This window comes from Sminthopsis crassicaudata, chromosome 3, assembly GCF_048593235.1.
Source record: "Sminthopsis crassicaudata isolate SCR6 chromosome 3, ASM4859323v1, whole genome shotgun sequence".
In the NCBI taxonomy this organism is placed as follows: Eukaryota; Metazoa; Chordata; class Mammalia; order Dasyuromorphia; family Dasyuridae; genus Sminthopsis; species Sminthopsis crassicaudata.
In genome coordinates, this window is record NC_133619.1 from 512,861,236 (window position 1) to 512,876,130 (window position 14,895).

The following is a 14,895-nucleotide window of genomic DNA, read 5'->3' on the forward strand; positions in this document are numbered from 1 at the left end:
GAGAGGTGAGAGGGAATTTAGATATAACATATTCTTTTTCTGTGTGTCTCTATTGCTAAACAGTGGGGAGAGGGTGCCTAGGGTGGGACAGACTTAGGGGAGGGCATTGGTTTTGGGATAATTCCTCAGACAGATCCTAATTTAGATTGCCCTCCTTCTGACCAACCCACAAGACACTGATGGGGAAAAATAAAAAAAGAACAGCGCTCAACTCCCATTTGTTTAGTTCTTTGATGTGTTGGCCCAGCCCTGAACTCAGCAATTGAGTGGTTAGTATGTTCCTTTGAGACAAGTCCAGCCTTGGATCTATTGCACTTCAGTGGCAGAGCTAGCCCTTGGTAAAGCATGTCAAATTCCTAGGGCTCCAGCTCCTTCTTGGAACTGGTCATGAGGCTCTTGCCCTTCTCTAGTTGATATACTACATTTCCAATTGGATCTCCAAATTACCACTGGAAGGCCCTAAGCTTGCTTTTCTTCCTGGGTTCAGAGACCTACCAGATTCATTTGTGCGTCTCACAATCCCAGGCTCACTGTTGGCCAACTGAGCGGACTGGGGGTGACGAGGAGTATTCTACCCACATTCTAATGTGGTCAGTGGCAAGCAGTCTTCTCCCTCACACCCTAGCTAGGCCCCTTGTTCATTGCTTCTCAGTGAAAAATCTGGCTTATAACTGGAAGGGATTGTAAAGCTGGAAGGTTGAGTTCAACTACTCCTTCCCCATTTAGCAGATGAAAAAACTGAAGCAAAGAAAAGTGAAGTGTTATACAGGATAATACACAATTTAAGTGTCAAAAGAGACATAATCTGGACCAAAGACACCATTTCCAATACTCAAATACGCTATGGAGCCGAAGAACACCAGAAAGCTCACTGGCCTGGACGTTCAGGCATCTGGTGCTTAGTCTTAGCTCTGCCATAGACATGTGACCGGAGGCATGGCTTAGCCCATTCTGGGCTTCTGTTTCCTCATCTGCAAAATATGGAGATGGAAGTAGATGATCTCTAATGTCTCTTCCAGTTTGGACCTTTTAATACTGATCTTTTATTGTTGTTGCTGCTCCGTCATTTGCAGTTATGTCTGACACTTTGTAACCCCATTTGGAGTTTTCTTGGCGAAGATACTGGAGTGGTTGGACATTTCCTTCTCCAACTCATTTTACAGATGAGGAACTGAGGCAAGAAGGTTAAGTGACTTGCCCAGGGTCACCCAGATAGGAAGTGTCTAAGGCTGGATTGGAACTCAGAAAGGTGAGTCTTTCTGATTTGGGAGTCCCCACACTAGGTTCCAGGAGTACTAGTAATACTAGTACTCCCTACCATACCAGCTCATCGTTGAAGCTCATAAACTTGAAAACATCACTCTTCACTGCACCTCCAGCCAGAGCCTTGTTTACGTTGCTACTCTGTCTTACATGACTTAAAGTTTCTGTGGCAATGTTTCTCAAATGCTGTGACTCAGCGTATCTAAAACTCTGAGTCAAAGATTCAAAGATGAGACTGTTTCTTTGCTGCCAACCCTTCCCAGCTCCTGGCTTCATCCTGTTAAGTTTGAAACCCCTGAATGTCCGCAGAGAACATGAAGCTCTGCTCCCAAATCTCTCCTGCAATAAATATTGATGTGGGTGGAATTGTTCCTCTGCTTCGCCTGAGTGCTGACTTGGCTGGCTATGTTTTCATTATCTCCTGCCTGCCCTGGCCCTTCTCCCCTCCCTTCTCCAGCTGCTGATCATGAATCAGATGGATGGCCCTGAGCAGAGCCAGAGAAGGGGATCTGATGGAGTGGGGGCTGGAAACCAGAGAGGTCCCCAGGAGTGAAACTTTCACTTTGGGGGAGCAAAGGGAGGAAGCACAACCTAGAGGAAGATTAGGGCTAGGACTATTAGAGCACAGAGTTTTCAGACTTTAAATTCATAGAAAATAGAGCCAAAGACAGGGAAAGCTAGGTGGTACAGTGGATAAAGCTCCAGGTCTGCCGTTAGGAAGACTCGTCTTCCTGAGTTCAAATCCAGCCTCAGATACTTATTAGCTGTGTAATCCTGAGCAAGTCATTTAATCCCAATTGCCTCAGTTTCTTCACCTATAAAATTATCTAGAGAAGGAAGTGCAAACCACTTGCTTTGCCAAGAAGACCCCAAATGGGGTCCCAAAGGGTCAGTCATAACTGAAATGACACGTGCCAGATGCGGTGTAGGTCAGTGGGGATGCTACGATGAAAATGACCTCTGCCCTCAAGAGTTTATATTCTACTTGGAGAGGAAACAACTTGAACAAAGAAAGTAAATACAAAATCTGTCTAGGAAGAATGCACAAATAATCAAGTGAGTGGAGAGAGGTGGGAACCAGGGAAAGGCTCCTTGTAGGAGGTGACAGCAGCTGGGACCGAGGTGAGAGGAGTATGTTCCAAACCAGGAGGGTGATCTATGCAAAGACCTGTGTGTGGAAAAATGGGAGTATCATGTGTGGGGAAGAACATGTAATACATTTTGATTGGAATGCAGGGAGTTGTGTGCACTCAGTCTGGAAGGAGGTTGAAGCAATATCGTGAAGGGTTTTAAATACCAGACAGTGAATTATTTATCCTAGAAGCAATAGGGAGCCCCTGAAAATGTTTAAGCAGGGAAGTAGCATAATCAGTCCTGTGCCTTAGAAATATCAATTTTACAGCTGTGTGTAGGATGGTCCTAGGCCTGCCTTTCTCAAAATACTGCTCTCATACCTGGCCCTTGTTTCTGCAGCATTTATCTCTGTTTTTGTGCCTTTTCTCAACCTTTGTTCTCTAAGAACTCAAAATCTCAAAACTAGAAAAATCAGAATTTCATAGAAATGAGAAGTGAAGTTCAAAGCAAGGAAATTACCCGAGATTTTTGCAGTGCCTCTCTATTCTGTAAAAGGAAGACATTGGACTAGAAGATCTCTAAGGCAACATTAAGGTTTTATCTTGTCTGTTGATTTAGGCCAGCTTTAAGTCTTAGAGTCTCCTGAGCTACTTCTCTTTCTTGTTCTTAATTATTTTATATTGCTGGATGTGACCCAACCTCCAAAATGGAGGAATTTTAGATGTAGAGGAAGAAGATATTTAGTCCATCCTCTCATCCACTTCAGGAACCGACTTTCCAACCTCCCTGAGAGTTCATCCAGCCTTAGTCATTTCAATCACATCTGACTCTTTTGTGACCCCATTTGGCATTTTTTTGACTGAGATACTGGAACAGTTTGATATTTCTTTCTCCAGCTCATTTTACAGATTAGGAAACTGAGGAAAATAGGTTTAAATGACTTGCCCAGGTCCAACTTTGAGGTTGGATTAGACTCAGGAAGATTCATCTTCCTGACTTCAGGCCCAGTGCTCTATCCATGCACTACCTAGCTAACTACTACTTTGCTATTTCCATTGAAAAACAATTGACAACTTCCCAAAGCAGACGATTCCATTGGGGGACACCTGATTATCAGGATGTTTTTTCTTATGTCTTTCTGAAATTTTACAACACATTAGTCTGAGTTCTGCTGCATGGAGTTACAAAAAAGAACAAGTTTATCTCCTCCTTATTAGTAACAACTCTTCAGATATAGGAAGACAATGGTCATCTATGCCCTAAACCAGAGAATCCTAGAACCTCTGACCTGAAAGAAAATACAGTTATCATTTAACTTAACTTATTCCTTCCACATTATCCTTAGAAAGTACTCATCTAACCTCTGCTTGAATACCATGAAAACTTTAAATGTGGATGTGTGTATGAAAAAATACACATGTATATGTGTGTATATACATATACACACATATACCTATATATTATACACATACACACACATGCATGTATGCACAATACATACCTATACACACACTAGAATGTGGCCAGGGACAGACCACTGATACTCCATTGGAGGCAAATCTTTTCCAGTAACAATGATTTCATCAATGGCTATTTCTTAGGTATTGTCACATAAATAATTCTGTGTCCTCTTCACTGTGTGGTTGATTAATAGACAAAGAAATAGGTAGATAGACCAATAGATACATGGATGGATGGATAGGTAGATGATAAAGCATTTATTAAGTTCTTGCTATGTATCTAGTACTATAACATAATGCTTATCACCAAATGTACAAAAATAACTGAGACACATCCAACCCCTCAAAGATCTTATATTCTATTGGAGGAAGATAACACATACAGGGGCATCTAGAAATGGGGGGAGATGGAAAAAGAGAAGGAAGATGATATCTCCACAGGGGCAGGGATGAAGAAATGGGCCAGAAAGTGTCACAGAGGCTTAGGCCAGGTGAGATAAGGGAAAAACTGTCACCTGTCTAAGTGAGGGAATGAAGAATAGAATCCAAACTTCTAATGAGATAGAAATAGTTGGAGAGTAAGTAAATAGTAAGGGAATGACCAGAAAGCAGCATGGAGATCTGGATTTTAGCAACTATGAGGCTAGTATATGAAACTTTGCTCAATGCTTTGCTGAAATACCCAGTTCTCTTCTCCCAGTTGAACATCAACTAAACTTCACATGAATTAATGAATGAATAAAGCATTTATTAAATGCTTACTATGTGCAAGCCCTTGTACTAAGTATTGGGAAAGCAAATAGAAATCCTATTTTCCAGGAGCTCATTTTCTAATGGGAAAGACAATGTATATGGAAGGTTTCAGCTACAAGTCAGATAGAGTCAGTCCTTAGGGTGAGACATTTCTATGGATAAAATTCTGTGCTTATGATGTTCAGCCATCTGACAGAGCTTAGGATGTTATTGACACGAACTTTCTTTTTGGGGACTTAAGTGGATGTGACCAGACCTTCCACAGGAGAAGCTGCCAGGCTGCATCTCCATAGGGATTGCTTCTCTGGATGATGGCTGTGAGAGTTATGCTGGAAGCAGGACCCATGGCCTGAGGGGGATGGCCACTCCCTGGGCTCTAATGTTTTTCTCCCTGTTGGTGGCAGCTGATCAGCCATTGTTGGATTGGAAGCAGGTCTAGTAGTTTGGGAAAATGCTATTTCCCAGACTCTGGGGCTCAGTGTCCAATGCTATTTCTCCAAGTCTGTGGAGAGATGGAGGCTAAGGTGGTAGTGGTTATTTGAGCTGCCTGGCACATGCTCCTTCCTGCATTTCCTCGGGGTACTCCTGTAGCATAGAATCTTAATTTTAGAAGTGTTTGGGACCTTAGGAGTCATATAATGAAGCCATCTCATTTTACAGAAAGGTCACGTAGCCTCTGGATAAACTCCAGCTTTTTATTATTCTTCCTAAAATGTGGTTCTCAAGGCTAAACACATCATTCCAGATGGGGTCAAATTAGAGCAGAGGACAGTAAGAAAGTCATCTTCCCTGTGCTCTCTAGACTTCTGAAATTACACGTAGCCTAGGATTACCCTGGGGGTTTGGCTTCTATATCAAATAGTTAACTACTCAGGATCCCAAAGGAATAGGAGCCTGGAAAGGGATTCCTGGAATATCATAGACAGATGTTGCACTAATTTACCAAGTCACCTTGAGCATGACACCTTCCCTTTCTGGGCTTTACCTTTCTCATCTGCAATAAAAGATCTCTTTAAAACTCTGATGCTCTCTATATATTTTGTGGTCCCACTCAGCTTCCCAAGACCAACAGTGTATGCTCGTAAGTGCTTTTCAGGTCTGACATTGTGTGTTTTACTTTCCATGGGCCTTTTGGGCCTTAATATTCAGTGTTCTAGGGGTCCGCTAATCTTGGACAATTTATGTTCTAGGATTTTTCACTTACTTCTCCTTATGTCTCGTCTTTGAAATGAGGAAGTATATAAGAAAACATGGTTTTACTCACTCCTGGCCCAGTCCTGCAACTGTCAGCATCATGTCTCTGGAAAGGAAGCACTAACTAACTTCCCTAGCCCTGCTGACTTAGGCAAACTGGGTCCAGATGGGGATCCTGGAAGCCTGGTAGGAGCAATGATGCAATCTTTCCTGTTTCGAGTTCTATTACCAGAATGGATCATTGCACGTTAGAAAAAAAAAAACTGACAAAGGTAGAAGTGACAACCTCAAAGTTGAATCCAATCCAATGCAACAAGCAGTTATTTCGTAACTTCTAGATATAAGGCATTGGGGTCACAAAGATTAAAAAATAATAATAATATAGTTCCTGATGTCAAGGAGTTTATCGTCTGCTGAGAGTATGAGATAAAAGACATTTACAAAGATAAACATGATACAAAGGAGAGAGAGTCAAGCAAAGTGGGGTGCAAAGGAGACTGCTGAGAAATGGGGGGGGGGAATGTGAAGGTGGGAGTTTGGGGTTGAGATTTGCAATAGAAACCGTGGGGAGTGTGACGTAGAATCAACCAGGAATAAATAAAAGGACTACTGAGGACTGCTGATGAAATTAGATGGTTTGAATTTGTAGTGGTCACAAGCCTAAAAGAGTTCATGACTTCCTCTGGCAGAGTTTGTGTTTCAGAGAAAAGTAGCAGAGGAAGCAAAGGGTGCCAGTGATCCAGAACTGAGGGCCTGGACACTTGGAGATTAAGGAGATGAGAGACAAGAGTGTCAGAGTTGAGTTGGGAGCAACCTCGGGGCAGTCCGACCTATACCTGAATAGGAATCCTTTCTGCAGCACACCTGATTCTATGCTGCTGTGATCTATTCATCCAGATGCTCTCTCTGTCACACTTATTTCCCCTGTCCCCACTCCCTTTGGTTCCTGCAATTCCTCATCACTCCCCACCATTTTAATATATAAGGTTACTTTACCCTCTGTATCCTCTCCCCAGACCTTTACTTATCCTATACCTTTTGAATAAGATTAGTCATCCAATATCATATTCCTGTCATAGGTTTCAACCTACGATAAGTAGGTATTTTGATCTCTATAGTCGTGTTTTCTCTTTTTCCATACTTTGTACATTTCTATATAGTTATCTAAGGTCATGTGTTTTTGTTGTTGATTCCTTTTTAAAATTTTGTCTTTTTGAATTTATGGGTATCCATAATGCTATTCCCCCACTACAGTGCAGCTTCTTTTTTATGTTACCTAACTTGATGGTCCTCCATAGCTTATCTTCTCCCTCTGCCCAGTTATATCATCTGTACTTCTTTTTCTCCTCACCAAACATTCTGGAGAAACACATTAGAATGAACCCTCCTTATTAAAGGCAGAAATTTGCTTGCTTGTTAGTCTCATTTGTAACCCCAGCATTCAGCACAGTGCCTAGCACATGGTAAAGGCTTAACAATTGTTCTACTTCTCTCCTCCCCCTTCCATTCTCTCTCTTCCCTATCTCTGCTTCTTCCCCTTTCTCACTCCCTCTCTCCTTCCATCTTCATTGTAATGACCCATTTATTAGCCAGCTAATTTTTGCCAACTCTCATTAGGTGCACTCAACCCCTGGCTAACAGCCTGTCATGCTCATATTTTAGGCTATTGTCCAGAAATACAAACTCATTTTTAGACTCCATTTTCTTAACTAATTGTTTGTCTTTTAAGTTTTTTTTCTCCTCTTCTGAAGCCTTTGCCTTTTATCTAGAGCAGGGATGAAAATGCCATTTTTGTCGAGATTTTGAGTTGCTTACCTGAGACTTTATAATTTGTAGCAATATTTAATAGTTTCAAAGGATCAGAGAGAGTTAGAATTAGAGAATAATTTAAAAATCATCTAATTCAACTCCTTCATTTTTCAAATGAGGATGTTGAGACTCGGGTTAAGTTGCCCATGCTCACACATTATAAATAACAGAACTAGGATTCAAATTTAGATTCTCCTACTCCAAATTCAGCCCCCTTCCTATTGCACAGCAATCATCCAGTTTGTCAAATCTTTTGTGTTTTTGTCATACCCAAGTGCCATGGGAAATGAGTGTGAGATCCAGCACCTTAAAAAAATAAAATAATTCAACGCGGAATAGGCTACTAGGCAGCTATTGTTGCTGTTTGTCCTTCATTCTTGAAGAGAATCAGGACATCAGAGAGGTGATACCATGCTGTCGAGGTGTGAGAAATGAAGTTAAGAAGTCCCCTGACAGCAATGGGATCCCAAAAGAATTTACAAACCCCAAAGAGGTTCAAGGTTTATGGCAAAAATGGATTTATTATGCTAAGAAAACAACTTTCTTAGTGGGCAAATTTCTGGTAGGATTTTTGCAAAAGTCTGGGCACATAGTGGTATGATTTTATGGGGTCTCTTTGGCTCTGAATCAGGAGACTAATCTCCAGATGAATGAGAGACTAATCTTGAACTCTATAAAGGGCCTTGGCCATGCCTCAGGCCGAGATTTCCAATTGAATGAGATGACTTATGTGGGAGTTTCCCTTATGAGTGGGTGGGCCCCTCCCAGAGGATAGGAGGGTTTGAGACTCAGGAGCATCCTTCCCCTAAAGATTACTTTCTGACCCTTCCCTCTCCCCCCAAAGATAAAAGGGGACACAGTTTATATCAATACTAAGCAACTGAATCAGATTAAGTGAGGGAGAACTGGGCAAGATCACCTGCCTTACTTTCTCCCCAAGAATTATCTGGCTCCAGTAGCCAGATATAGATCAGATGGAAGGAAATGCCTTGGATGAAATGGGAAACCTTGACTTTTTTAAACTAAGGTCTTCTACAAGTCTCATTTTGACTGAGCAATACCCATTAAAGCTAGGGATCATTTGAATCTCCTCTTTCCCCCAAGCAATAATAAATAAATAACCAAATAAATGAGTGAATAAATAATCTGGAAGGGGAAGACTGTAATGTTCCGACTAGCTTTGGTCTCAGCAGAATAATAACCGTGAGAATAGTCAGGAATAAAGTCCAAAGTCTTTATTGTCTCCTTTAGTCTCCCAGTCTGAACCAGTTTCCCCCTAGTGCTGGAAGCAGGAGAGCCACCAGGAGCCTGATCAAAGATAGAATGTCTGTGGCTGACTTTGTCCTCAGTTTAAATACCTTATTACAATAGCATCATTACAGCATACTGAATATGTATGAACTAGAGAACCATGACATCACCATGCTAAGTACTAAGTATATGTAAACTAGATAACCATTGTTTCATTAATTCTACTGAGTTAATACCTTGTTTCAAGCATATTTCTTTCAAGCCAGAGTTCTGGCTCTCTACAGAAGACCCTTAGGGTTTCCAGCCAAAGCCAGAAATGACCTGATTTAATCATGACTCAAACAACGACCAAATGAGACTTGGCCTGGGACGTATTAGTGACCAATCAATAGCATGCTAGGCCTGGTTAGGAAGACTCATCTTTTCTCTCTTTTTTTTTGAAAGCTTTTTATATTCCAGGAGCTTTATCAGGAAAACCCCAAATATGGTCATTAGCAGCCAGATATGATTGAAAAACAATTGAAGCACAAAAACTGATAAGACATAATGAATAAAGTGTTTCAGGGGTCAGTTTTCATTCTTCTTTTACCTTCAATAGATCCTTGGGAGCTTCACCTTTTCCCTGTTCTCTTTTGTTAATGATGAGATGGAGGATTGAGGGTAAGAGATCCCCTCTGGTCGAATTCACAAAGCCGAAGTCTGTAGCAAAAGGGGATTTATTTACACTAAGAAGACAGCTTTCTTAGTGGGCAAAATCCTGTTAGGACTTCTGCAAAGATAGGTTGACAAACTCTTGGTTATATTGGACCAATGTTGGCCTGGAGCTGGGGGAAGTTTTAGTCACTCAATACAGGATGTTGATTATGCCCCAGACCAAGATGTCCAATTGAATGAAATTACTTATCCAGGTGTTGCCCTTATAGACAGAAGAGTTTGAGACCCTGAATCACCTTTCTCTCACAGATTCCTTTCCAACCCTTCTCCCCCAAATAAAGGGATACAGTTCACATCATTACTAACCTTCTCTTAACAGTTTATGTTAAGACCTACTTTTTCCTCCTCTTTCAGTTTAAGCCTTTCTCCTTGTCCTCCAGCTTCTCAGACCTTCCAAATTTCCCCTCCTCAAGTGGGATCCCTGGGATCCTTTGCAGCATCCAGATCCTCTGGTGTACATTCAAAACACTTTCCTCTTCTTCTTCACTCAAAGCCTTCTCCTACCCCATCTTACATACACTCTTCTCATATAGGAATCAGAAGCAGAAGGCCAAAGCGAGGTCAAAATTGCACTTGGACCATGGTTTAACCTTTTAAAAGTTCCTTTATTCTGCCAATCTTTTGTGAAATTGAGATAGCAATCCCTGAAGCTCCTAATATAAGGAAAGGGGTTGTCTTTTACAAATTTTGCAGTTTGTTGTTTAATTATTTCAGTCATGTTGGACTTCTCATGACCCTTTTTGGAGTTTTCTTGGCAAAGATGCTTGAGCGGTTGGCCATTTCCTTCTCTAACTCATTTGCAATAAGGAAATTGAGGCAAGCAGGATTAAATGACTTGCTTAGGGTCACACAACTAGGAAGTGTCTGAGAGGGGATTTGAACTCAGGAAAATGAATCTTTCTGACTCCAGGCCCAATAATCTGCCCACTAACTGCCCCAAGTGGCCTATTCCAGGTTGAATTATTTTGTTTTTTCAGGTGCTGGATATTAATTTGAATTATCCCATCTTTGTCCTGGTTTGGGTGCAAGGGTAGTTGAACATTTGCCCTGCTATCAGAAGGCTTTCTGATAGGATGAGCATAGGTCTGAATCATATACTGAACAAATGATCCTTTTCCAGTACACTCACGTGACGAAATTCCAAATGAAGAGGTTAGTGTTCTGGAACAGATCTAAAGATATGCTGTAACCTGCTCTAACTAGCTTAGGAGAGCTCATTGTTAAATTTCCAGTTATGATTTGATTTATTATTTTGCTGACTGCCTAAACTTAAGAAAGTATTACTAATGAAAATTAAACTTAAAACTAAAACCCCCATCACCCCAGCCCTAGTTGTTAAACATTTGGCAACACACCCCTGTATTTTTCTTTAGATACTGCTTAGTAGGAGTGCAGTAGAAGATTCAGGGATTGAACCATCACCAGTCTTGAAGCCTGATGACTAATAATAATAATAACTGGCATTTATATAGCACTTTACAACTTCAAAGTGCTTCCATCATTTTCTCATTTGAACCTCACAACATCCCTGAAAAGGGTCATTCTCTGATGACAGTTATATGGTCCTGGCTTATTGAGAATAGTGATGTAACAATCAGCGTCTTAATGATGGCAATGGGTGGTGAATTACTATATCTATCTTAGAATGAAAATATGCAGATAATGACAAGTCTGCTGCCGGGTGTTTTCACTTTCCCATTTGCACCATCGCCTTCATTCCCTCATGTTCCATTCCCTTTTGACACATAGCCAGCCAGCCCCTAGGTGGAGAGGGCTGAAGGAAAAATACCCAGCACTCCACTGACCATCACTTTGTACTTCTTTATAGGAAGAAAACTCTCTCATCAAGCAGAAAACAGGTAACTTCCCAGACAAAGAGAAGGATGAAGCGGCCCAGATCGCTCCAGACCTGACTGTGATACAGTTCATCAAAAGTAAGTGTCCCTTTTGCCTAGCAGGGATCAGTCAGATGTAGGTATGAGTTCTGGCAAAGGGAAAGGGAGATAATTGGACAACCCAGAAGGGCAGGATGGCGAGAGATGGGGAGGGAATACAGTCACAAAAAACAAAGAACAAATGGACAATTACCAGTCAAACCATTGATCTTAAAATCTTTTTCGGAGTAGTGGCTCCCAACCTTTTCTGATATGAGACTCCATTTAGAAAACCAAATATTCGGCAGAGCTCCAAATGGTAAGAGTGGTTCTCCTGGAACATCCAGTGATCACAAAAATTCATGATGATATAAAGCCATCCTTTGGAAAGAACTGTTCTTTTATCTTCCTCACAAGAACATCAAGATATCTTTTTAAAAGAGTAATACACAAAAGTAACATGTTGAATTTATTGCATACTTCTTTTGTAAAGAAACATATATAAAGGAGATTTATGATTTCACATACAACCCTCTTTTTCTATTCTATTTTGTAAGTGGAAATGTTTCTTTCTCTCTCTTTCTTTCTGTCCATTGTCTTTTTCTATCTGTCTCTTCCTCTTGAAATTCATCATTTTATCCACTGTACAATGCTGCCTCCAAACTGGAAGAATCACTTGTACCATGAATCACCAGAAGTGAGTAGTAATAATTCAATTAGACAAGACTTTTGTGGTCCAGTAATAATAATAATAATAATAATAATAATAATAATAATAATAACTAACTTTGATATAATGTCTGTTATGTGCCAAGCACCATGCTAAGTTCATTTAATAATTATTTTCTCATTTGATCCTCACAACAATCCTGGGAGGTAGATGCTAATATTACTTCCACTTTACATATAAAGAAACTGAGTCAAGCAGAAGTTAGCTTGCCCAGGGTCACCTACTAGGAAGTGTCTGAGCCTGGGTTTGGACTCAGAATTTCCTAACTCCGGAGCTCTATCTACTATATCCTGGGAAATAAGAAATAAAACTTTTAAACAGTGATAAACATATGTGTAAGACACAATGATGTTTGCTTATTTGTTATTTTGTGGACCCTTTGTAATAACTACCTGACCTCCAAGGGTTCATGTCCTATATCTTTGCCTCTTCCCTCTTCCTGATCCTCCATATCCAGTACATTGCAAAGTCCTATCTATTTGACTTCCATAATATCTCTCAAATCTCTCTTCTCATTTGTGCTGCTGCTGTTGTATCTGGACTACTGTTATAGGTCCCCCCTAGTCTCTCTGCCTCCAAGGTCTCTGTTTTTTAAAACAGTTTTCAGACTGCTGCCAAAATAATCTTTCTGTGGCACAGATCTAAATATTTACATTCTCCCACTCATAAAACATTCACTGCCTTCTTATTGCCCCAATGATAAGATGCAGGCTGTTGATAACCTGTTGCTTCATTGAATGGAGAGTTAGCTACTCACAGCACAGTCTTGTGCTAGGCTCTGTGAAGAATATAAAGGAAAATAGTAAGGCAAGGTGGTATAATGAAAAGAGATAGCAGACTGAGGTTCTAGTTCTTCCTTAGCCAATAACTTGCCCTAAGAACTTGGCAAGTCATTTTCCTTTTTTGGGCCATTAGTTTCTTCCCATGTAAGTGAGAAAGCTGGGTTAGATAGAGGTTATTAGGGCCCTTCCAGCTCTCTGATATTCTTTGTTGTAGGGTTTAACTAGATACCAAGAAGATCCTTTTAGCTTTGACATTTTATGGTTTGTATTGGTTTTAAGGCTTTCTCAAGTACTGATCTTCTGTGTTCTAAAGCCATACTCAGTTCAGACATCATGTTATTTATTCTGTTTCCTCCCAACTCTTATATCATATGTGTTCTATTCTAAGTCCCCTTCTGCTCTGAGATTCTCTCTCTCTCTCTCTCTCTCTCTCTCTCTCTCTCTCTCTCTCTCTCTCTCTCTCTCTCTCTCTCTCTTTATATATATATATATATATATATATATATATATATATATATATATATATGTATATAATGTGTGTATGTATATATATATATATCTGTAGATAGATATAGATATGTATATTACATACAAATATATAGATAGTATGTGTATATATGAATGCATGTATATGTATACGTATGTATTTTGGAATTCTTGACTTCAGGTGGCTCCCAGTTTGGAAGCAGTCAAAACTCAGACATAAGAAACCACTAGAGGCTAGCTGCAAACAGCCCTGGGTTGTATATATGTTGAAAGATGGTATTATGTAGGTGATACAGTAGAGTGTTTAATTCTACTATAGTCAATTCTCAGGAAGACCTCAGATACTTCCTACTCAGCTTATTCATCTATAAAATAGGAATAAGAATTGCATCCCTTATAGAATTATTGTGAGGGCCATATGAAATAACTCTCTCTATGAATCTTAATGTGCTGTGTAAATACCATCAGATGGATGACTCTGGGGTTACATGTGGGATTGTGCCTGGAAACAAGAGGATGCATTACTTGACCTTGGAGACCTAGGAATCTTGATGACCAGAAGGAATGATTACTTTGAAACATTCACACGCCTATTAATCACAACAGAGGCAAAAAAGCAGAGCAACTTAGCTAGGATCAGTGACTGAAAATGGCCCTTTGAGCCATTGCCTTCACCCACATTGTGTTTTGTGGTTTCTCTGCAAGTCATGGAGGCCAAAGTATCCCTGACCACAAGGTCTTTTGACCAGTGGACCAATGTTAGTTCTGACTCCAGGCTTCAGCCGAGTTTCAGGAGCCTTGGGTACTCCATCCTATGAAGTGGGGAGATAGATGGAAGAAGACCAGATCCCTGCCTTCAGGCAGCCTCTAGTCTGAAAAAAGCACATAACTGCTCCATTAAGGACTGCTGGTGTGAGGATGAAGCTCCTGACCTCAGCGAGCCCTCAGTCTAGGATGGGGGAACATACAGTCCCTGACCTCAGATATGCTCTAGACTGAGAGGGAAATAGAGGTCCTGAAGCCAGGTAATCTGCATTCTACTTGGGATCTTCTATGCACATACATTTTGTAAGACTGCTTACAGAATAACTGCAATTACAGATTCAAATCTTATAGGGAAGACTGGGCATACAATGAAAAGAGGGGATCTGAACAAGAAAAGGTTAATCTAAAAAGACTTCTTGGAGAAGATGACTGGAAGACTAAGCCAATTGCTTTGTATCAATGGGAAGGACTTAGTTCTGGGTTTTGGGAAACCTGGTTCTGGGCTCAGCTCTGTCACAAGGTCTCTATGCTACTTGAAGCATTTTTAGGCAGCTTGCCTCGTGAACTTGGTTAGGTCATTTCCCTGCTTTGCCTTTAAGGCTCCTTCCCTAGAAGTGAAGGGGTTAGAGTGACTGACACTGGCTAGAAGGCCCCTTCCAGCTTATGTTTTATATTCTATGTGCTAACATTTTACGTGCTAGGGTTTCTTCCTACTCTGACATTGTGTGATATTCTTCCCA

At 40.7% G+C, this 14,895-nt stretch overlaps 1 protein-coding gene across 2 annotated transcripts in view; it reads left to right on the plus strand.

Moving 5' to 3' along the window:
* The window catches only part of SLCO2B1 (solute carrier organic anion transporter family member 2B1), an 83,405-nt gene that overhangs the window by 43,045 nt on the left and 25,465 nt on the right, over window positions 1–14,895 (plus strand). For both annotated transcript variants that reach the window (XM_074304076.1, XM_074304077.1), the window contains exon 8: window positions 11,347–11,452. In XM_074304076.1, coding sequence (XP_074160177.1) covers window positions 11,347–11,452 — 106 coding nt within the window. The remainder of the gene's footprint in view (window positions 1–11,346; window positions 11,453–14,895) is intronic.